Source organism: Podarcis pityusensis (genome assembly GCF_964106645.2).
Source record: "Podarcis pityusensis genome assembly, chromosome: 5".
Lineage (NCBI taxonomy): Eukaryota > Metazoa > Chordata > Lepidosauria > Squamata > Lacertidae > Podarcis > Podarcis pityusensis.
The window spans coordinates 95623453-95648429 of record NC_138032.1 but is presented as its reverse complement, the minus strand read 5'-3'; the positions used below and the strand labels follow the sequence as shown (position 1 = coordinate 95648429).

The following is a 24977-nucleotide window of genomic DNA, read 5'->3' as shown; positions in this document are numbered from 1 at the left end:
GATGCAAGAGGGCATCAGAGGGAGGGAGGGAAGGAAAGAGGGACAGAGGCCATCATTGTCCATGGCACCCCTGACCAGCCTTCAAGGCACCCCATTAATTCACACACGAAAGTTATTAATCATTAAAATCACAGGCATCTCTGAAGTGTGCTGCACCTGCTAATTGCATCTGCTAACTGCAGAACCCAGGATAATAAACCATTTCCCCTTCGTTTTGTAGTCATCATGATTTAAAGATACCTTGATTGTGAGCAAATAGCACCTTGGATATAGAGGAATTATAAAAGAGAAGGCCCAGAAACATAAAACATTGTTTTAATTTTAACCTCAGTAAACAAAAGTAGTATTTTGGGATGCAAACCTTATACTTCCGGGGCAGGGGTGGGAGGGATAAAATCCAAAACACCCAACAGCCCATTTTTAAATTAAAGGTACCCCTGACCGTTAGGTCCAGTGGGGGACAACTCTGGGGTTGTGCGCTCATCTCGCTCTATAGGCCAAGGGAGCTTCCGTGTGATGTGGCCAGCATAACTCAGCTGCTTCTGGCGAACCAGAGCAGCGCACGGAAACGCCGTTTACCTTCCCGCCGGAGTGCTACCTATTTATCTACTTGCACTTTGACGTGCATTCGAACTGCTAGGTGGGCAGGAGCTGGGACTGAACAATGGGAGCTCATCCCATCGCGGGGATTTGATCCACCGACCTTCCAATCGGCAAGCCCTAGGCTTTGTGGTTTAGACCACAGCACCACCGAATGCATCTATAACAATAGGAAATGCTCTGAAGCTCAACGTGAGTCATTTTAGCTCCTGTTGATGTGTTTCTGTCTATCTGGTGGGAACCTGGAGGAGAACACATATTGTCACTGTTTGCCCAACCCTCAGGTTCATTCAGTTTACTTCCTTCTCTTTGCAACGTGTCCCTTTCTACAACTTCCTTACTCTGCCAATCACCTTGAGAGGCAGCTCCCGGTAACCAGGCTGGAGGCAGTGCAAAGGTCCAGGGCTGCTTCAAAAGGGCTTTGGAAGTGAAACCGGGCATTCAGCTCACTGTGAGTCAGTTTGCTTGGGGGAGAAAAACAGCATATGGTCAACATGGCTCAAAGGTAAGAGAGGGTTGCATGTTTTGGCATTACGCTGCCGCCCTGTGCACTGAGAACAACTTAAGCTTGAAGAATCACAGGTATGGTCCCAGGGACACTTGGAAAAGTGTAGATTTATGATCTAATCAGCATGCAATGCATTTACAAACTATATCCTAGGTAGCAATGTCTCTGATAAGCGCCAGCATATCATCTTACGCTTAGCAAATGCAAATTGCATTCCCTAGCTATAACAGAAGGTTTACTTAACTTCTATGTTGTGTGTACTGTAGAATTAAACTGAAGTTTCGTTTTCCCTAGCCAAGTGCAGCTCTGTTTATAGAATAGTACTATTAATTGTTACAGTTACAGTTCAGTCAACAAGGCTGAAACGGGAGGAAATTAAAGTACAGTCACAGAGCACTTAGGCATTTATTTAGAGCCAGTAACCATGGCTGAAACATTGAATGTTAAGAAATCTTACAGGTGTTTATAAAGAGCTTTAAAGGCAAAATAATATCATGTTTTATTAAAAGAAGAAATTTTTATTATTATTATTAAAAGAAAAGAAAAATCTGTTGTGGCTTTTTGCAAAGTAGATTTTAGGGTTTTAGAACTCTTATGCTGAAATAAGCCTTCTATCTGCCAGCTTCCAGTGTTTATACTCTGGCAGTAATTTTCCAGAAAGAAGAGATGCACTTTCTGAGAGGGGGAGCTTTTCTCCAACTTACTCAACAATTTATAGTTTACTATCTGCTCAGTGGTGCAAATATGACACCACACAAGCTGCAATTCTGTTGAAATCACAGAGACCTCTGAGCTGATAAGCGCAGGATTGCTGTCCATCAAGTTATTAAGGAAGACTTTCATTCTTTATAGACGGAGCAGGGTTTTTATTGTGTCATTTGCTGAATTCAAACAATGGTTTCGAGAGGAGCTCATTGATAGGCCAGCAATATTCACAGAAAATCAATTGTTTCCCTTGCAAAGATTGGCCTGTTGTGTCATTCAGCAAATGTTGTGTCTCATCTAGAAGCACAAGAGCCTACAGTCTAGATATTTAATCAAGATTTGAGGACTAAATTTGAAGGCTTCAGGCTGCAACCCAGCACAGAATTAAGGATGCAACTCTTTTGTTCCGCTTAAAAGGCAATATCTAGGTACAATTGTATGGAAAATTAGAGGCAAAAGAGCTGATTATATTGTTTTGAAGGGGAGGTTGATTGCAAGTGCCATAGAAAAAGAAGTCAATACAGTTTGTAAAGCTATTTGTGGGATTTTACTGCAAAGACTTTTTATCAGACAAGAATGTAACTTGTTTTAACAGAATGATGGGATTCCCTTTCCTGGAATCTCAAAACTGTTTAAGCATCCTTTGTTTGAAAAAGAAGAAATGAAATTTAAGTTCCAAAATAAATAAATTCTCCAGAGAAGGAGACTACTTTTCTTTTCCGCAAGGGCTATTTGGGAAGAAGGTGGTTTCACTTTCTTATTTACCATTACGATCTCATGGTCACAGAGCAAATCTTAATGATGTGGTTGTAGTTCTTTTTGTTGTTAGCTAAAGCGCACTTAGGGACCTCAGCACATTTCTTTCAAGTTTGCAATGGTCTCAGGAGAGTCTTTCTTCACAACATCCCAGAGATTGGGAACATTTTCATGTTAGACACTTAAAAATGCATTTCAGTGCCTCATGCAATATCTACGCCGTGTGCCATTATTGCTGGGGTAACCAGCAGTGCCCTTCAGATATTTTTGGATTCCAGCTTGCAGGCAACTTGGCCAATGGTCAGGGAAGATGGGAGTTGTAGTCCAACAGCATCTGGAAGGCATCTCATTGGCTACCCCTGGATTAGGGTTAGGGTGTCCCTCTTTTTGTCATCAGTTTTCCTCCCTGCAATTTGCAACTTGCTTGCTCAAAGCTGGGTTTATGCCTGTGGCAAATCTTGACAAGAGCTGATTGTTTCTGTGTGGTAAGCCAATAGGTAAATTATTGTTCTTCCTTATTTAAACAATTAGACCAAGGCAGGTGTACAGTATTTTAAATCAAACTTATTTTGCATTTGTAGAAGATGTGCCATTGGAACATCTGGCCACACTCCTTTTTGTCTTTCAGATTATCATGACCTTTTGTGACTGTCTCTTGATTCCTTATGCCGCTAAAGTTGTCCTGGAAGGCTCAGATTCTATACATGCTGTCAGGGGTTCAGGGACAGAGGCACAGGGTAGGCAGGAGATGGAGAGCGATGGGGATGAGTCCCAGGACAGCGAGGAAGAGGATGACAATGACTCAAGAGATTCCATGAGTCTTTCCAGCGAATCAGAGGATTCCCAGAAGGGGGCGCCGGTAGTCAAGGCCAGGGGAGCCCCAGGGGGAACGTGTCAGGAGCAGGGGGCCAGCGGGGGATACCAAAGTGGCAGCTGGGCGTCAGGACCAGCCTCCCCGCCAGAGTGCAGCGAAGGGGGTGGAGGTTTCAGTGTATCAGGGGAAGCAGCTCCGGCAGCAGAGAAGGGAGGGAGGTCGGAGCAAGCCACCCTCCCGGAAGGGGAGGGGAGTAGTGAAGGGAGTAGTGTAGCTGTCAAAAGGAAGGTTAGAGGTTGGGTGCGCGCGCCAAGTTCAAATGTAGAGGCGCGCGGAAGTACAGGGAGCCCGGAGGAGGGGCCAGGTCCCAAAGCCCGCAGGAGGGGGCAAGAGCAGTCTGGGGATTCCGCGTCAGAGGAATCCAGGAGGGGCGAAACCCCAGCGGGCAGGAAGACCCTGCGGAAAAGGAAAGAGAGAAAGAGGTGGAGCAGCGCAAGCCTCTTAAACTGGTGCAGGGGAGGGACTGACTCAGAGGGGACTTCAGCGGTCTAAGCGTAACAGACGTAGGGCTGCGCGCCTCGGATGTGAAGCAAACAATGAACTGCAATAAACACTTTTGTATATAAGAAGAGATAGGCGTTGGTCTTTTGTGAGCTGAGACTTGAGGCAGCCCTGACACATGCTTACTTGGGAATTTGCCTTTGAGTTGACATGTATAAGATTATACTAGAAATGGAGTCAACATTCCACTGTAGGGACACCAGTAAAAAATTAATAGCAAGAAAAGGAAGCAATGGTGTGTGTGTGTGTGTGTGTGTGTGTGTGTGTGTGTTTATAGTCTTGTCATGATTCTGAATATCTCACCCCACAAATTAATATTAATATTAATTTATTATTTGTACTCCACGCATCTGGCTGGGTTTCCCCAGCCACTCTGGGCGGCTTCCAACAAAGATTAAAAATACATCAAAATGTCACACATTAAAAACTTCCCTGAACTAGGTTGCCTTCAGATGTTTTCTAAATGTCAGGTAGTTGTTTATCTCTTTGACATCTGATGGGAGGGCGTTCCACAGGGCGGGCGCCACCACCAAGAAGGCCCTCTGCCTGGTTCCCTGTAGCTTTGCTTCTCGCAGTGAGGGAACCACCAGAAGGCTCTCAGAGCTGGACCTCAGCGTCCAGGCAGAACGATGGGGGTGGAGACGCTCCTTCAGGTATACTGGGCCGAGGCCGTTTAGGGCTTTAATGGTCAACACCAACACTTTAAATTGAAATAATTCTATATTCTGCCTATGGGACTGCAGCTCAATGAGAATTGTTTTCACGTGAGTGAAAAGTCATTTTATCTGTGAGTCAGAGAAAACCATGGTTTAGTTAGTTGGGGGTGAGACTTCTATATTTGGGTTTGCAAAAGCTGTCCAAAGTTGGCACTCACCATTTCTGATTCTGCCTCCCCTCAAAGTTCCCAGTTCTTCCTGTACTTTTAGATGGTGTTACTGGGGAGGCGGGGGCGGGGGGGGTGGAATGAGTTTTCACACATTTGCCTTAAATACGATTTTCTCACATTCTGAGAGAAAATATTATTGTATGCACCTTACATCTGACTGATGATAAAAGCTGGCAAAGAGGTTATGCTAGATTTGAAGGAACATTCACAGTGCCATATATGATCCTCCTGAAAAGGATGCAGCAGCGTTCATATGGCAAAAAATACACCCCATGTTTGATGAGCCTCTCGTGAATTTGGAGATTGGAAACAGGTCTGTGGAAGTGAAGAAGAGGCCTGTTCATTGTGTCAGGCTTGTTAGTCTTGCACATGGCTGGGCAGACCCCTATGGTTGCTGGAAGGCCAACGTTTTGCAGGCCACATTGACAAGTGGGCAGAGCTACCCTCCTGTCAATCCCCTGCCGTCATATGATGTCAGCAGGCTTAAGCTTCAAGCTGTGGCATCAAAGAAAAATTCAATTCCCATCAGTGTTTGAATGATTTTGTAATGCTACTGGCTTAAATGTCCGGTACAGGAAAGGCATGCCTTGCTCACCAGAAGTGGTCTGGCGGTACAACCTCACAAGTGTGGTGGGCCTAATTTGGCCCACAGATGAGAGGTTCCTCACAACTGGTCTCCTGGCACAATTCTTGTCCTAGCTACGAAAAGTCTTGGGGGCTGATGTCCAGACAAGGCTCTGCTCAGTTCAGACACGAAGTCTGAACTGGCATGCTGCTTTGTTGTCAACAAGGCTCTAAGTTCATGCAGGCTGCAAGAAACTATAAGTGGAATGAGGCACAGCCATCGCGCAACTGAGCTGAGGCCAGGTTGCCAATTGCAAAAAAGAAAGCTATATTGAGGAACATATTTTGAGCCAAAGGATAGGAGTTAAGAGCAGAGTAAAAGAGTTTAGACTCAGTTGAGCTTATCATTCGTTCTCTGCATTTCCTGTTTCCAAATATAGCTGATTCTGCATAAGCATGAAAAAGCACTTTCAGCACATTTGCACAGCTTTTGGTTTCCTTCTCTGCTTTTGAAGGGAGGCCTTGAAAGGGTGCAGAGGTGTCACTGCTGCTGGGTGGCAGGAGGGGGGCAAACCCACGGTGGTTCACCCTACAACAGCAGCCTGTGTGAAATAGCCCTTGGAGCAGGGTAGTCCTCTCTGTGTGCTCCACCAACCACACGCCATTGCTCTCCCCAAGCCAGGAATTGCCTATCTGATCTATGTTTGTGTTGATTTTGAAAAAAACGCTTCTCTGCCTATGTTTATTTGCAGGCAGATTCTGAATCACGAACTCTCCAAGCTTTTCAATGAGCTCTGGGATGCTGATGTGAACCGCTTTGTGCCTGGAAAAGACTATATCATTTCCTTACAGGTATCAGTTATATGTGCCACTATGCTTAGCTCTCTTGCATTCTCCCAAAAAGTGAGCACTGGCCGTGCCAGGAAGACCCACCCCATCCGACTATCCCCACTCTCTGGTGTCTGTGTATATGGCGTGAACATCCGCAGGGAGGGCGTTTTGCGCATTCAGCCGTGCCACTGAAGGCTCCTTCCTTGTAGACACCTGTGCTGAAACCATGTGAGCCTGTAGGCTGGGCTGCTTGCCACATAGGAACATGTGAGTAAAGCATATGCGCGGAGCTTACGTAAAAGATACGGGGAGTTATTATCTGTATTTTACATTTCCCCCCGTAACCCAAGTTTGTCAGGGGCTGGAGTCAACAAGCAAAATAACTTTTCAGATGCCTCACCTATAACTGCAGCAAACATCCATCATAGTTCCACATTTTGCTTACAGGGGAAAGCTGGCTATGTACCACAAGGCAGTAATGCGGCCAGAGACAGAGCTTCTGAACCGTTGTTTTGCAGCGTAAATGAGCAACGTCTGAAGAACACGGAAACTTATTCAAGTAAGGCTCCTCCCTTGCAGTTTAACTGTACAGCACACTCTTCTTCCATTCGAGGGATATATTTAATATAGAGGACCCTAAGGTCTATGAATAATAACAGCTTAAAGGTCCCGGGCCCTAAGGAAGCCAGACTATCCTCCACCAGGGCAGAGCCTTCTCAGTGATGGCTCCGACCTGGTGGAATGCTCTGTCCCACGAGACTAGGGCCCTTCAGGACTTGATCTCCTTCCGCAGGGCCTGTAAGACAGAGCTATTCTGCCTGGCCTTCAATTTGAATTAGCCTGATCCTCTATCCCCTTTCCCCCTTTCCTCTTCTATGAAGAAATCCTTCTGGGACCCCACATTTAAACTCTTCCCTGGTCTTCTTGCTGGCCCTAGTAGGACCAACTTGGCCAGTTAGCCCTGGATTCTCCCCCAAATGACCCCTGCATTTTTAATTTTTATTGTCATTGATGCTGCATTTATGTTGTCTTTTATGCTGATTTTAAGTCACATTTTAATCAATGTTTTATATTTGCTGTTAGCTGCCCTGAGTCTGGTTTTTAAACTGGGAAGGGCAGGGTATAAATAAAAAATTATTATTAATGTTGATTTTTATTAGCAAAAACCCAGACTCCGAGAGAGAGGTAGCTATGAGATTGCCCAAACAGCCAAACTACAACTCTCAGGATTCTTTGGAGAAAACCATGCCAATTAAAACGATATAAATAAGCCCATATATCAATATAACCATACCAGTAGAGTTACAAATTAGGAGAGCCACTGATATATTCAGTCGGTAGCAAATCACTTTAACATACGTTTTATTAGTGGAAGTGTGCAGGAAAATACACATGAGATTAGCCTGTTACAAAACATGGCTGCATACTTCAAGTAGCTGGTTTATTCCAGTCGGAAGATCACAGGATTTTATTTTCCCGCAAACAGAAACCTTGCATCCCATGGCCCACACTTTCACATCCCCTAACACACACACACACACACACCAGGAGCAGGAGGAGTTCCACTTACAAGGCAAAAATAAAAGAGCAGGTTTTCACTGAAAGCAGCAGAGGAGCCCTGAGTCCTGGCCACTGTATGGGAGTGGAAATTTCTGGGATCTTTCTCACAGAGTGTGCTACGTGCTGTACAGCAAACACCTAGTCCTGCTTATAGCACTTAAAGTTTGCAACCATACCCCAAAGGCCCCTTTTTTCTGATAGCCCTAGTCCCCTGCAACTCACAGGCAAACTTTTTACTTAGGGCATGTGGCATGAGACAATGGCTGAGTCCCCACTGCACCTTTAAAATACATGACTCCCCCCCCCCAAATATTGGGAACTATAGTTTACCCTTCACAGAGCTATCATTCCCAGCACCCCAGGATTCGGGGGGGGGGGGCAGTGTGCTTTAAATGTATTGTGTGGATGCAGGGCCGTCTTAAGCATATCTGGCGCCATGGTGCAAAGCTCCCTGTGGCACCCCCCCATTTCCCAGAGTTTTTTAGGCAGGACGGCGCTGCTGGCGGGGCTGGAGGAGGTGGGCAGCGGCTGGAGGGCGGCTCCTCCAGCGGGGAAGAGGCGGAGGCTGGATGCGACGCCTCCCGGCGCAGCTGGCCGCTTCGTGCCGCAGTGGCCCTGGCAGACAGAGGCTCCGGGCGCGGCGCTGCTTCGGCGCAGCATGGTGGAGGTGGGCGAGGGCGGCAAGCTGATGCCAGGAGGTGCCGCGTCCAGCCTCTGCCTCTTCCCTGGCACCCCGCACTACTAGCCTCTATGGGTAAGACGCCCTTGTGTGGATGCAGCCTGAGTGATAAGAGAGTCCACACATAAATTGATATTTGAACCCAGGCCCAGTCAACACTGTGCGCACTGCGTAAGGAACATAAATGAAACTTATCTTTCTTTCCACATACTGAATTAATCTGAGGGATATATTTCTTCTTATAGCCTTTATTTCCCTGTTGGACAACTACGAGACATCAACTGGTATGGCAGAGCTGGTGACGGCAGAGGAAATAGCTGAAAACAACCGCTTTCTCGATGCAGTGTTAGAAACTGACGTGATGAAAGTGAGTACAGGAGTGGTAGGAATGCCTATATTTTGCTTTAGTTCAGCAGCACCAGTGCCCATTAGAGGTCCTGGGATTCTGCAACCTAAATGTACCTAATATATATGAACCTAATTATAAATGAACATATATATATATATATATATAATCTATCTATCATCTATCTATCTATCTATCTATCTATCTATCTATCTATCTATCATCATCTATCATCATCTATCTATCCTGGGCTTTGTTTTTGAATAAGCACCCAAGAGTTAAGCTCATGTTTAAAATGCTGCATCTAGTTAAAACATTTTTGCTCTTTTGACATGTTAAGAAGATGGAACTAACCTGTAAGTAAATTTTTGATTGGCTATAGACAGTACTGGATTTAAAGGAAAACTAAGTAAGCTATAGTCAGTGTGTCTTTAAATTCGGTACTGTCTATAGCCAATCAAAAATTTACTTACAGGTTAGTTCCATCTAAGTACACTACAGTTCATTGCCTCAGATTGTGAGGAGTCTCTAAGTACTTTTTTCTTCTTGTCAGTTTCAAGACTTAATAATTGGTTAAAAAATAAAGGAAACAGGGAAAACATACTCTTTATTGTTTTCACTGTCCTTTCTATTAGAGCTTGACATAGCTTAGGACCTCAGCATGTCTTAACTCTGCCTTGGCTAAAGAGATCACTGACATTAGGAGTGAATCATGATCGTGTCAAACAACAATTCCTCTCTGCTAAGGGACTGGCTTTTACAGATTTCTGATTCCCGTAAATATGTGAGACTTCACTCTCAGTCTTGTCTTCCCAGAAACTTTCTGAACCTTTCTTCTGCAGGAAACTCTGCAAACACTCTGAAACCTGAGGTCTATGTTAAGATTTTAACACCCCTCCCAATTCATGTCAATTTCATCTCTTCCAGCTTACCCATCAATATTTAGTTAAAAAAACCTGGACTAAACCAGATCTGAAGGATTTCAAGTCTCAGCTCTATGCTATTTGGTTTCACCTCTACTCCAGGGATGGAGGAAAAGGGTATGGCTGATTTTTAATAGACTCTACCATAGCTTGAATGATGTAATATCCAAATATTGTACAGACTTTGCAGCTCGGACCTAAAGAGTAAGAAAATACACTCTGTAGGAGGATATCAATCTTCTATGTTTACATGGGAAAGTAGAGATGTCAAGGAAATAAAGAGCTATCCGAGAAGTGAGGTTACAGGGAACCAGGCAAAGGGCCTTCTCGGTAGTGGTGCCCGCCCTGTGGAACGCCCTCCCACCAGATGTCAAGGAAATAAACAATTATCTGACTTTTAGAAGACATCTGAAGGCAGTCCTGTTTAGGGAAGTTTTTAGTGTTTGAAGTTTCATTCTGTTTTTAATGTTCTGTTGAAAGATGCCCAGAGTGGCTGGGGAAACCCAGCCAGATGGGCGGGGTAGAAATAAATCATCATCATCATCATCATCATTATTGGGATCCTTGGTCTATTCCAACAGGGCTCTTTAGATGTTCTTAGTGCAAGTGCAAGAGCTTTTGCTAATCTGCTCTCTGACTTACTTAAGGACTCTTATAAATCCAGATGGTTCCAACTCATACACAGCAAAATCAGATCTATTGGTATTGACTTGGAACTCTTTTATAATTCAAGTGAGCAATATATTTATTGCAATATTCAAACCAGATTAAGAGACATTGAAAAACAAAACATCGAATAAAATTGGCTCCCCCAAGTTCTATGGTTTAAATGCAACAGATAGCAGGGTCACTTGTGTCTCAAAATTAATAATTCCAGTCCAACACATGGCATTTATGTTAGCCCAACTGAATGTTTTCCCCTCAGCTTTTGTCAAGGGCAGATATTCAAACATCCCCAGAAATGATAGACATTGCGGATGTTCTTTGAATGTGTACACTGTACAACATATCCCTGGTACAACCAGCTACGTAAACGTGTAACATCATGGCACAGTGAAAATATCAGATTCTATCTGTCTGTCCTTGAACAATACTTTTCCTTTCCCCACTCAACCCCCAACTCCCAATGATTTGCTTTGCAGACCTGACTCTTGCGGATTCGAACATGTATTTGTTGGGGAAACTAAGCGAGGTAAAGAGATCCTGGGACTGCACAACTGGGTGCAGTTTTACCTTCAAGAAAAACTTAGGCACATTGACTACAAGGGCTATGTAGCCAGGAAGAAAAAAAACAGGGTAAGAAACAATTCTCTCTCTCTCTCTCTCTCTCTCTCTCTCTCTCTCTCTGTGTGTGTGTGTGTGTGTAATATATAGAACATTCTGCAACTGTTTATGTGCACAAATCTATGCCTGGGTTAGCAAATACGCAACACACGTAGGACGTGATATTCGATGAGTACTTTTAAAAACCCAGAGCATCTTCAGGTAGAAGCCTGCTAAGCATCTTGCTTCTGATTTCTCTTGGTTTATACTTGCATCAGATTCCTCTGTCATTCATTCATTCATTCATTCATTCATTTAATATCCATCCTGCTCTTCCTCCCAAAAGAGCCCAGGGTGGCAAGCGATAAGAAAGAAAAACATCTTGGGTGGAATTCAGTGGGGTGCTAAACAGGGCATGCGCAGCATGGGGAACAATTTCCAGGCCCCTTGTGAACCTGTTCTGGGATCCCCCAACCCTTCAAAGCAGATTTAGGGGACACATACACTAGGAAGGAAGGGATGCGGGTGGCGCTGTGGGTTAAACCACTGAGCCTAGGACTTGCCGATCAGAAGGTCGGCGGTTCGAATCCCCGTAATGGGGTGAGCTCCCTTTGCTCGGTCCCTGCTCCTGCCAACCTAGCAGCTCGAAAGCATGTCAAAGTGCAAGTAGATAAATAGGTACCACTCCGGCGGGAACGTAAACGGTGTTTCCGTGCACTGCCCTGGTTCGCCAGAAGCGGCTTAGTCATGCTGGCCACATGACCCGGAAGGAAGCTGTACGCCGGCTCCCTCGGCCAATAAAGCGAGACGAGCGCTGCAACCCCAGGGTCGGTCACGACTGGACCTAATGATCAGGAGTCCCTTTACCTTTACCTTCACCTTAAACTAGGAAGGAGGAGAGGAGGAGGGCGAAGTCCCACTGCACAAGCAAACACAACCACTTACTTTAACTCCACCCCTTCTCAACAATTCCAGGACAGATGCAGACTGGGAAAGATTTCAGCTTAAAAGCCTTAGTGACAGAAGAAGAGTCTTCTGTGGGTGCAAGTGCCAAGTGCCTGGACTCAGGAGCCACCAACCCACAACACCTCCATCTTGCCAGGACTCAGAGTCGGTTTATGGGCCCTCATCCAACCCCAGATCCAGGGCTTGCACATCCTAAGTGGATTTTAGACATGATGCATTACATTTACATGTGTTTCCCCCCCAATTCCACCCCCCACAACCAATGGCTTCACTTCATCTGAGCATTCAGGGAGATGGGCTTTGCTGCCATGCTCAGCTGGGAAAGTGCCAGCAAAGCCCACCCCCTACTTTCCACGGTGCAACATCACCTGCTTCCTTCCCTCGCCCCAGAAATCCCATTGGTTTGATTCAGTCATAATTCAAAAGGCGTATCTGTTCTAATGTGTTGTGTGTTTGCTTTCAGCCTGATGAGGACGACCAGGTTTTAAGCCTTCAGTTCAGCTGGAAGGGGCTCGTGAAGCCCGTGGGCAGCAGCTTCATTGGCGTCAGCCCCGAGTTCGAGTTTGCCCTTTATACTGTGATTTTTCTGCAAGCAAATGAAAGAGTGACGCGCCAGAGGGTGAGAATAGAGGAATACGAACTGGAGATTGTCGTTTACCGCCACGGGCAGCACATAGGAACAGCCTATCCCATCCTCCTCAGCAGCGACAATGAAAATTTGTACTGATGACCTCAATTTTGAAGAGAAAATTATTTTTATTTTTATTTTTTTAAATAATTTTTATTAAAGTTTCAATCAAAAATTGAACAGAAAAGACATAAAAAAAAGATACACAAATACACAATACAAATCCCAGAAAGAAATAAAAAAAACACGAAAAGCAAAAAACAACAATAAAAAAAAGAAACAGAACAATTAAAAACAATATCACCTTTTCATTTCCTTTTTTAAATTTACTTATTTTCTGGACTTCCTCATACCTCCCTCTTTTGTATTCCAGTCCAAATTGTTTATCCAGCAATTTCTTTTCCACTTTTTTAATCCCGGTCTTTAATCTTAGAATAATATAGCATTAAAATTTTACCTCTTAAGTACCAAATTTCCCTTTCCTTTAACTTCTTTACTCCTAATCTTTAATCTTGATATAATATAGCATTAAAATTTTACCTCTTAAATATCAATTTTCCATTTCCTTAAACTTCTTTAATCCTAATCTTTAATCTTAGTCTGTCTATAATTTTATCCTGTACAGCTGGAAACCACTTATTTTCAATCCAACATCACTCTAACATTCTTTAATTTTGCAGTGTTTCTGTAGGTAGTCTTTGAATTTCTTCCAATCTTCCTCCATCGCCTCTTCTCCCTGGTCATGGATTCTGCCAGTCATTTCCACCAATTCCATATAGTCCATGAGAAAATTATTTTTAAATTGCCGTGTGAGAATTTAAAGTTGTTTTTGCTTCATTGTATGTTGTATTTAGAATGGTATGTAAAAAAATATACAGCTTTTTTTTTTTTTTTACCTCAGGGGTATTTTTATCTGTCTCTTTAGGATTTCAAAACTTTGCCTGTGTGAGGAATTTGTACTGAAATGATTCTACAGTTCACTGTTTCAAAGCTATGTGCTTAACTGACCTTCTGCTTTTCTCCTCTAGCCTTTAGGCAAAAGCTCTCTTGCCTAATCTCTCCCTTCTCTCACTGCACAGCTTCTCATGCCCCTGGCCTCTGGGGAATTTCCCCATCTCTTGCTGCCCCCCCCCCATTATTTACAAAAAGATCCGCTCCCTCAGTTGTGTGTTGCCGAATTGCCTCATGAATCTCAGTCTTTAGAAAAGCTGCTTGGTTCATAGTCCTGTTAACGCCACTTTGTATGTCGAGGAAAGCAGTGTTTGAAAACACAAGGCATCTCCCACTGCAGCTTATACCATTTTCCTGAAGTTTCCCTAACTCTTATTTTGCACATTACACATGACATAAAAGCCACTTCTGGAATGTATTGGACTATAGTGCAAGTGGTCATTTCCCTATTAGTTTTGCACTGCAATTTCCCCTCCTTTTCCAGGGGTTCACACCGCAGGCTGTGAGGCGGCACACTGGGATGCAGTTTCAAGCTTCACACCTTTTTTCATAGAAAAGATAAAACCTGCAAGGAAAGGGGGATGTAAAGTCAGAGGGACAGCGCGAAGGAATGACGTGTGCGAATGGCATTTAGTGTGGTGACCTTTCTCCCAAACAAGGAAGCATCAAGAAACAAGTCTGGTAGCAGCCAAATTCTTCCAGGGCCTGGTGGGTGGGTGGGCAAGCAGTGGGAGCCGATGGACTTTTAGCTTATAAATTAAAACAAATAAACAAACAAAAACTCAATTCCACCCATTAAACCATCTGAAAAACTCTATTATAAAATGGCTTTGAACATTCTTTTTTATTGTGAACTAAACGATACAGCACAATTCTACACAGTTCCTTTAGTCAATTATATCAACCAACCCTAAAGGAAGAGGTAATTGTGATTGGGAGCATCAGTTTCAGGGAGCAAATAGGGATTAGCAGCTGAGTCAATAAGGCAAAGCTGGTTCTGATGACTTTCCTGCTGAAAGGGGTCAGTCCTTTTTTGGGGGGGTGGGGGACTTGGTTTACAACATTATTACAATGAAGTGTTTGAGAAAGAGACCTTGGCAGCCTGAAATGAATGCAGCAAGCATTTCAGACATCTTAACATGAGGTCAGGACTACTTAGAAACAGCAAGCTACGCCCTTCTTTCTCCAGTTAAGGCTGGCACAAAACATTATATTCAAGGCCCCGGCTAATGGACTATCTACCTTGTGTTACCTCATCTCCACTAGGATCAAGTGCATTTGTTCAAAACTGGCATGGATCCATCCAAGGGAGAACGTCCCTGAACATAATTGCACAGCTGAGAAAACTCTCTCTTCCATTAGGAGTGTGGTCGTAAGATACCAAAAAGGCTTTTACTAGGAGGCCTAAGAGGCCATGAGGCTCGTCACCCCAATTCTATGTTTGTGGGCGGGAGGGTAGGCTGCATGCCTGAGTCTCCTAACTTCTGGATTCAGTAAGGATTTGTTATGAGAATTTTAAGGTCTTATATATAAAATAAAAGGTAAAGGTAAAGGTAAAGGGACCCCTGACCCCCTGACTGTTAAGTCCAGTCGCGGACGACTCTGGAGTTGAGGCGCTCATCTCACTTTACTGGCCGAGGGAGCCGACGTTTGTCCGCAGACAGTTTTTCCTGGTCATGTGGCCAGAGAAGCGCACGGAAACACCATTTACCTTCCCACCAGAGTGGTACCTATTTATCTACTTGCCCTTTGATGTGCTTTCAAACTGCTAGGTTGGCAGGAGATGTTCACAAATGTACCAAGATAAAATAGATAAAATAAATAAAATAAATGTTCACAAATGTACCAAGCAAACACATACATAAAAATATAAACCACATGTCTGAAACCCACAGAAAAATTCCTGAAACAGAGCCAAACAGAATTTATTCTGAACCACAAAATTGAGCAGAAAACAACCAAGTTTGCAGATGTATCTAAGCTTGAAAACAAAGGGATGTGAAAAGGGAAACTTTCCCTCTGCAGTAATTTGCAGTTCACCCAAGAGGTACGCTGCCCCAGACTAGGAACTTGTAAAGAGTGAACTAAGCCCACCTGACCTGACCTGACCAGTTGAACCACTAGAGGAAGTTGACAAGTCATCAAAGGGGAAGTTGAAAGACTGTTTGAAGATCAGAGCCTTCGGAATTGGTTGATTGCCAAATTGTATCCTGTGCATCCCGAGTCGTAAATTATGTAAAAAAGCTGGGTTTTAATTGCTCCTACGTCATGAGGGGCTTGCCTTTCGAAGTGTATAAATAGTCTGGTCTGAATTGCATACATTGCCTCAGTCCATTGGGACTGGGGACTGGCTGTACAGCTATATAAAATAAAGGTGATTTTTCCTCAAATCCTTGATTAAATTTTATTGCCTAAGGGACTCTTGCTTCAAAACCATTTTGTCTCTCCCAGGAAATGAGGCCGCCATCGGGGGTAGCAACAGAACTGAGTTCGCCATACTATAGAAGAAACTTCTTTTTTTTTAAAAAAATACTCTTCTCCTGTTAGATTCACCCCTTGCATCCTCCCAGAAAAAAGCACTGTATAGAGGTATAATATGCTTCTCCCCTTTTTATTTTTTTAAAATCCATTTACTTTTTATTTCCATTTCATTTTGTTCAGCTGAAATATTCTTAATTTTTTTTAAAACAAAGAACTCTTCAAGTGGTATAAAAGTACTTTAAAAGTATGCTACAAATGTCACCTCTCTGAATCTTCCTCCCATCAGTTGAGTAAAAAATATATAGTAGGTTATAAATAACCATGTATGTATTTGGATAATAATACTTATAAGCATTGTAGCTGTTTGCATATATAGAGTATGTATGCATTTACCTCTCCCTTTTTATTTATTTTTAAAAACCCATTCACTTTATTTCCATTTTATTTTTTTCAAGTGAAATATTCTTTTTTTAAAAATTAACAAAGGACTGTTAAAAGTGCTTTATAAAAGTGCTTTAAAAGTATGCTGCAAATGTCACCTCTCTGAATCTCCTGTGAGGAGAACCTGAGCTTACAGGGTTAAACAGCTCAGAGTGTACGCCCTGCCTACAGGGAGGGGGGAGGTTCGTCATTTCCGAGAGCCTCAAGCCTTTGTTCTTTCTCTCTACTTTCGCTTTTGAGGAGAGAGGACGTGTTTTCACGATGCTGTTCGCTGTGATAGATAATGGATAGTCTGCTGTAAATAAAACTGCTTTTAGCTGCTAAGATCCTGAGTGGACTTTCTTTAAGCACACTGAAGAATGCTCTGGAGTTTTTTGCAGTCTTTCTCTTGCCGCTGCAGATCTCTGCTTTGCTTAGAGCATCGGAATGTGGACTTTGGAATGCAGAGGCCTGGCCGGCCAGAGCTGCGCGATGGGAAGCGTGCCGGACCCTTATCTGAGCAATAAATCAATCTGCTCAACATCTCCCTCCTCTCAGTTGAGTGAAATGGTGTTTTTGACCACCTAGAATACTAGTCACACCAGAGCAGCTCCTTCTCCAGCGTTTGAAGGAGGCGGCCAGAGTGGGGAGTCTCCTTTGGCCCAAGGGAGGCAGGCCAAGGACAATCCAGAGGCAGGAGGACAATGGATGTCACTTACCTTTGCGCCACAGGCTTCCCTGCAGCTGCACAGTGAAGTCAGAGATGCCTGCACTTGCCCCGCTCTCTATCCGCCAACCAAGGAAAAAGAGGCCTTAGGACAGCTCACCATCACATTTCAGCCAGGCAAAAGCACTCAGGGAGGAGTGGGAAGATGAAGCTTGGCCAAGTCAGAGTTCTGAGGGCCAGATAGAGAGGGATGGAGGGCCACATTCCCTAGTCTGGACTAGGACACCACAGCATTACCTTCTTCAGGCATTTCTGAGAATGTGCCAGATAGAGCTCCCCTTTGGCCCCAATGCTGGATTTGAATGTGTGATCAGCTGACTTGCGACTGGCCCCATTTCCCCTCTTCAGGGACTAGAGATGGGTCTATTGGGGTTCCTACCCCTGTTAAACGAGCTCATCTATGGTCACTTCCATCCCATACATTCAAGGCACAATACTTTCCCCAAAGAATCTTGGGAATTGTACTTCACCCCCTGCCAGAGCTACAATTCTCAGCACCCACAGCAAACTACAATTCCCATGATTCTTTGGGGGGGGGAGGCAGTCAACTGTTCTTTGGGGGAATATATGGTGTGGCTGTGCCCTTAATCTGTATGTTCATAGCATGCCCTCCTGACCGAAGTCCACCATGCACTGGTGTTCCAGCCGAGGGGCTAAGCGGCATCTTCTCTGAAACCCTCTTGTGCGTGACTGAAAAGTGTGCAGGACTGCTAGTGCGTCGCAGTGCTCACATTCTAATGTGCCACAAAACTGTCTTTTCAGTAACAGAACTCACAAGTACTCTTGAGCCAGCTAGCAAAATACTCCCATACTTAGCTGTTTCCAACATGTTCCACTAGAGAACTTCTTACATGTTTTGATCTGCCTGGGATTCTCCCACAGAAACTGGAAATCATAGAACTGCAAAGGGACCCCTGTGCGTCATCAAGTCCAAACCCTGCAGTACAGGAACCCTGCCCACAGCCATCCCTGGGTGGGCTCGAACCACCAACCTTCTGGTTAACAGCCAGACACACTGACCTACTGTGACGTCCCTAGCTCTGACTAACAGCTGCAAACCCCAGATCACAGGTGCAAGACCAGATGCAGCAATACGGTGCCTGAAATGGTTTTCTGGTAATAGGTATTTGCACAAGCACAACCTATCCTGCCCATGCTAAGAAGGGCTCATTTCAATGGGCCTCCTATACCTGTTCATGACACTGTTATCCGGACCTGAAAGGTCTTATGTAAAGGCTGATAGTTTGAAAACTGGAGGTAGACACATTGCCCAGAATGAGGAGGCAGGCCAGAGTTAGCTGTTTAATGGAATCATGTAGGCCCTTATAGGCGCCATGTGCTACCTGATCCCTGCTGAATTAAATGTAAGACTACCCTATGAGTATCTGCAATGCAGTTCCTTACTTGGGCAAGCAACTATAGTGTTGCAGAGAGCATGGTGGCTGGGACTTGCTGCTGGAGTTCCCCATTTATGTTCTCTGGTTGCCTAACCCCTCAGTGCTACAGGAATTGGCCTTAGACAAGGGTGTCTAATCAGAGCCTACATGAAAGAAGCATGACGCATGCTTTAGGACACCCTCAGTCACAATGAGCATCGCTGCTGAAATTCTGAACTGGTCATTACATAAATCAAGTCTACTTGTTTGTAAGTCTCAAATGCATACAAGCCCCGACTTTGATCCAATGAACTCTAATACCTGCAATAAACAGGTATTTCCACTGATGCTTCAGTTTGCTCCGCAGCTTCTTCCTGCGATGGTTCCAAGTCGATTGGCTATTATCACAGGGGTTATGTTTAGCTCATCAGAAAAGGGTGCATCATGACGCAACATCATGGTGCACAGGGTTGTAGAAGAGCACTGTATTGCAGAGCAGACTACCTAGCCTCATGTGGAATGGTTGAAGGAGCAGAGTGTGCTTAACCCGGAAAAGAGGAGACTGAGAGGAGATAAGATAGCCATCTTCAAATATCTCAAGGGCTTTCATGTGGACCAGGGAACAAGTTGTTTTCTCCTGCTCTGGAGGGAGGGACTGGAGGCAATGGCTTCAAGTTACAAGAAGGAGATTCCGTCTGAACATCAGGAAGAACTTTCTGACAGTGTAGCGGACTCCCTCGGAAGGTTGTGGACTGTGTCAGGGAATGCTATCGTTGAGATTCCTGCATTGCCTCAATGTCCCTTCCAACTCTACAATTCTCTGATTCTTCCAAGATATTCTATTCCACTACACAAGAATCAGCTGGCATTCCATAACTGCAGAGAATATTTAGTCTTCATTACATTGCTTCTTTTTTTGGAGGGGGTGTTTCTCCTTATCCCCCCTGTTTTATACTTCTGCCATCATTAAGGTGCCCGCCCATTCCATGCAGGCAGGCACCTCAAACTGAAATTATTTCAACTGTAAACCAATTGTCCCATTTCACAGATGCTTCTCCATTTCTTGTGCTAGAGTTACTGACGTATTTGCCAGCTGCAGCAGGAGTATTTAGTAGTGGGAAAGGACCCCAAACTAGAGATTTTAAATATTTATTAGCCAGACTGGATTAAACAGCCTTTATACAACACAATTTGCATAAGTTCTCAAGATACGTCCTGTATACAATCACAAAACCATGACATGGATTTTATACATAGAGTGAAAATCGAGACCGATTTACAAGCATTTCTTCCCCTCTTTATACAGTTCGTTAAGTTCGTTTTGTTTGCTTTGTTTTGTACAACTTTTGGAACAAATTTTGTATCTTTCTTTTCTTGGAGGATTAGAAGGCAAAAAACAAAGATTAATTAATTATTCATTCAAGTGAAAAAGAAATATTAATAAACCACCATTGACACATGCAACATTCACCGTGGAAATATATTACATCTCCCCAAAGACTACTGATGGTGGCTGTTGCATTTTAAATTTTATGCCCGGGGTAGTTGTTCCCTCCAGTCACCCCCATTGCACCCTCTCCAATGCCAGGGATGCTGTACATGTTGTCTGGTAGGATGATGGCACCCATGCTTGTCAGCGACTGCTGAACACCTGCACCAGCCACTTGACATCTATACAAGACACAGTTCACGTGGAGGGAGGGAGACATGCTTGGGACGCCAGGGGGAATTTGGAATCCAAACCTGGTTTGCTGCTCAATACAAAAATGCATATTTACAAATTAAGAAAACAGCTTTCTTCAGATCACCTAGTCCAAGTTCATGATATATATATTATATTATATTATATTATATATATATATTATATATAGCACATATTTTAAAACCCATTAGTGTGTTCATTATTTTGTCAAAGAATTAATCAGAGAAAACATCAAAATGCAACTTATGATTTAAAGAGAGAGTATCCAGATTTTATTATTTTAGTCTAACAGCATCTTCTAACTGAAGAGATTGGTCCTGCATTGGAAATTGACTCGGATGCGCGAAGAGCCTCCTTCATGTGATGCCAGTAGATCCTTCAGTTTCTTCACCACTGAGAATATTTAATTATTTCCCCATCACATATAGATATATGTATGTACATATATAGACACTCAAGGGGGACTGTGGGCTCTTAGCAAGGGAAATAAAGCACTTGGTATAGTATCAGGTATGATTTAAATAAAAAGATAAAAAATATACTATTAACATCTGTATGAAATCTCCAGGAAACTAAACGCTAATTAAATAATTCTATATTGAGCAATATATAAGAAGTGTTTACATTTTACTTCTTCGTCCTGACAGAAAGAAGCAATATCAGCTGGTTACCAGCTACTGTACTAACCCTCCCCACCCGGCTGCCCCAAACAATCAACTATTAGGCATATAGAAAAGGAACTCAGTTTACAACGAGGTTCCTGGAAATGTCTCCCGTGTGCACACAATGAGGTACCGTAATTCTTCTTCTGTGTATTGAAAACAGTGGTACAAGTTTAAGTGGTGGGGCGGTGAGTGGACACTGATAAAAAGCCACAGCATTTATATTGCTCCTGGATACTATCCCTTTAAAGGATGATCATAACAACAAAACAGATCAATGTTGTTTGGATCCAGGGAAATAAAGCAAGATCTGGCCATCAGTCACAAGAACGAAGGAAAGAAATGATCCCTTTCGAGGAACAACCTATCATTTGTTAAATACACACACATCCTGTGCTTTAGCTCATACTTCAAGCTTGTTTTTTCATTCTGTACAAGGCTTTTTGTACAACACAACTTATATCTCTAGCTTGGCAGACTTGTGGGCAATATCTAGATCTATATAGTAAATATCTATAGCTCTATAGTAAATAAAGCGCATTGTGCCATGAACAATCCATACCTTTAAAGAAACCCACAATTGGAGAACATTCATCTATTCCAAGTTAAGAGGCCTGGCCACATTTAAGTGCTTCTGTCTGACAGAACAAACAAAGAAACAAAGAAAAAGATCCCCCCCCGCCCCGCAAAATAAAACAACAAAGAAGGAAAACAGATGAAATATTCATACATTTTCACAAATACCCAAAGTCCCTGTGAATTTTTTTTCCTTTAAAAAAATAATTGCCACAAGAAGGGTTTTTGTTGCCTTCATTCATAAAAAGAAAACTGCATTTAAACGTGATTCATTGTTGCATAGAATGATTCCAGTACAACCCAGACATTTGGTCAAAAGGAACTTGGCACACTCTGCAGACGTCTTCAGTCTCAGCACTGATGCATTCGTGGCTCGGGGAACGTCAAACCCCTTCTCTAGCTCTTTGTGAGATGCAGGATACAATGAAGAAAGATTATAACCCTTATGACCTTCAACATGCTGTCGCTAGCAGAACCTGCCTTTCCTCACAAGCACAAATTCCCGCAAACATTCGCTGGTGCATTTGACTTGTGGGGAGCTTGGCTCCCAAGGCTTGGAGCACCATTGCCCTGGGACCTGATGCCTGGTGGCAGAAGTTGCTGAACAAGGGGCAGCTGAAGCCACAACAGCAACGCTGTGAATAAATAATTGCAAATAAATATCTGCTGTTAACACAAAGCTGTTCCCTTGCTTCTCAATTTGTCATCCAATCCACAGAACAGCATGTGGCAACAGCAGTCTTGCTTTATCAATTAATAGTGATAATTAGAGGTTTACTAGCAAGCCTCCCACTTGGCGCTTGCTGCTGCTGGAAATCTCCATGGCAACCGCTATACGATTCACCACCTTTGTCATAAATTTTAGCAAGAACAAAATTGCCAGCCATTTGCGCAAAATTGCATATATCACTTTTTTAAAAAAAATGAAAGACTTTGCTTAGCAATTGAAATTCGCTGTTTCAGAAAATACAAACCCAGATGCCATGAGATTTTTAAAATAAGGATAAGGGAGATGTAGTATTTGGTAGCAGGCAATTTCCACATGACACAGCACTTTGGGCAGGAGGGCAGCGTTACTGCCAAAGAATTGGACTGAAATTGATATTTCTAGGAGACAGGCAGATGAAATCTGAGTATGCTTTCCTTCCTCCCAATCATTACCTATTTTACAGTCGGGATAAAATGTGCGGATATTTCTGGGATAGCTCAGTCAGTAGAGCACGAGACTCTTAATCTCAGGGCTGTGGGTTCGAGCCCAAGACTGGGCAGAAGTTTCCTGCCTTGCAGGGGGTTGGACTACGTGACCTTTGCGGTTCCTTCCAACTCCACAATTCTATGATTCTTCTGCACATACTTGCTGCTACTACCGTTTAACCATTTCAGCAGCTTCAAGGAACAGTTTGGCATAGTGCAATTACATGCCCATTTTCAATTAAAATACTGTAATATAAAGCAAATCAACACAATAAGGGACTAATGGTGTTTCCATTTTTTGTTTCTGGAAGTCACCAATGCAGTTTCATGTTCCATGCCTTTAAGAAAGCTTGTAGCTCACAGCAATGAATGCTGCCAAGTTAGGAATGGATATTCATTTTATACGCAGTCTTTGACCTTACAATCCAAAGTCTGTCTTTCAATGATCTCCTTCAACTCTTTGTGAGCAGAATGTTTGCAACTTCATGCAGATGAGAAGGAGCCTGTAGCACACGGTCACATAAACAGCATCACTTCTTCTAACATGTGGACTATTTCATACAGTTGGGAACAGTGACTCCTTGAAGTTCACAAAGGCAAGACAAACAGATAGTGAAGCCACAATATTCACCTCAGTGCTCAAAAGCCCTTAGAACCAACGACATTTTAGCAAAACTATGGAAAACAGTCGTTCACAGTAGGCTGAATCGCAATCTCTTCTATACCATAAAAGCAATTTATCTTTTCCTGATATGGCTCCAACTGCCCCCTTTACTCTTTCCAAAATGACAACTATTCTTGTGCTTTCTGTACTTTACAGTCCGAGATGGTAATTCTCCAAGACTAACATGGGAAAAGACAGAGATTACTATTCTCAATTTAAACGCCAAAGCATATAATCAGCAAAGAGAAAAAAAATAACATGAAAGAGAAACATTGCCACCATTTAAATTAAAAACTAATTACCCCACCATTTGCCTCCTGGGGCATCATCTCCCCACAGCAAATATATTCTTACATTAAGACCATGGATCTTCAGATAAGTCTTCAGATAAGGGAGAACTGGAAAGGCAGTTGCTTCAGGTACTTTTGCATATCATGATCTCTTAGGAAATTGCACCGTGAGCCAGATTGCTCTCGCAGAAAGATTCTGCCTCCAGCTGCAGCCAAATTCTCTGCATTAACACCTGCCTTCAACTGTATGGTGTTATTATTCCTCTTCTAACATCACAGAACCCTCACACAAGTCTCCTTTTTCAAGCAGACTCATTTTAATTTCTGGGCTTAGGGTGGTTGGTTTATTAAGCTCTGCTGATTTGTTTTTAAAAAACACAGCAAAACAAGTTGACTAGCCCTCATGAAAGTGTGCTAAATAGCCCAGAACTTTCTCCTCCTACTTCATATTCTGAAAGCCTAGCTAAACACAATATCAAAGTAGAGTCTTGGAGTCCTACAAGCAGACTTTGCCAAGGCTTGATGGCCCAAGAAGAAATCTTTCCTCAATGTGTTTGCGTTGAGCTGACCAAAAGTTTGTGCCAGTTTACTATTCTTTTCCTGAGGTCCACTTTGTCAAGCCAGATATATGCCTCACCAATCAAGGTCTTCTTCATAAACTTTCCTCCATTGGAAACAAGGAGTATCTGGGAAGAGAGCAGAGGGTTGGACAGATATTCACTGTTCTGGTAAAAAGATCTAAAGCCCTAGAACATGGCCCTGATCATTGCTGCAGAAGGTGTGGCATGCTGTCTGTTTGTTATGGGAACCAAGGTCGTGTCACAAAATGCACCCAACGCTTATTGTGGCTGCACATTCCAAGGGACGATGAATGGCTTTGGACAAGTTGTTTGTGTCCCTGAGATCTCCTGACACATTTCCATGTATAGGTTGTCCATAGACATATAATTTATTGTTATACGTGTCTTGTTATAATGTCTACAGTGGTACCTCAGGTTAAGTACTTAATTCGTTCTGGAGGTCCGTTCTTAACCTGAAACTGTTCTTAACCTGAAGCACCACTTTAGCTAATGGGGCCTCCCGCCGCCGCGCTGCCAGAGCCTGATTTCTGTTCTCATCCTGAAGCAAAGTTCTTAACCCGAGGTACTTTTCCTGGGTTAGCAGAGTCTGTAACCTGAAGCATATGTAACCCGAGGTACCACTGTATTATGATCATATTGTATGTGTGACCACCTCTCGCTAAAATAAGTTAGGGGGGAGTGGTATTTGTTATGTTACATTTATCTCTCTGTCCTGAAGAGCTGAGTTTGAGATTTCCCCCCTCCTCACAAGAACTCTGTCCAT

The 24977-nt window shown here is 43.4% G+C and overlaps 2 protein-coding genes across 2 annotated transcripts in view; one reads left to right on the top strand and one right to left on the bottom strand.

The window, feature by feature from the left end:
• The first annotated feature begins 806 nt into the window (after positions 1-806).
• On the top strand, positions 807-12809 carry LOC308477490 (poly(U)-specific endoribonuclease-like). The gene is made up of 7 exons (XM_081006123.1): positions 807-1105; positions 6147-6246; positions 6673-6784; positions 8710-8831; positions 9738-9850; positions 10876-11029; positions 12426-12809. Exons 1-7 carry the CDS (start codon positions 1086-1088, stop codon positions 12687-12689), a joined length of 885 nt encoding a protein of 294 aa, XP_080862249.1. The 5' UTR covers positions 807-1085; the 3' UTR covers positions 12690-12809.
• A 6869-nt stretch (positions 12810-19678) lies between these two features.
• Positions 19679-24977, bottom strand: part of PCLO (piccolo presynaptic cytomatrix protein) — a gene marked incomplete at its 5' end in the record, with an annotated part of 212886 nt that continues 207587 nt past the window's right edge. The window contains one exon of the mRNA XM_081006381.1: positions 19679-24319. Within this exon, the coding sequence (XP_080862507.1) occupies positions 24179-24319 (141 nt within the window). The 3' untranslated portion in view covers positions 19679-24178. The remainder of the gene's footprint in view (positions 24320-24977) is intronic.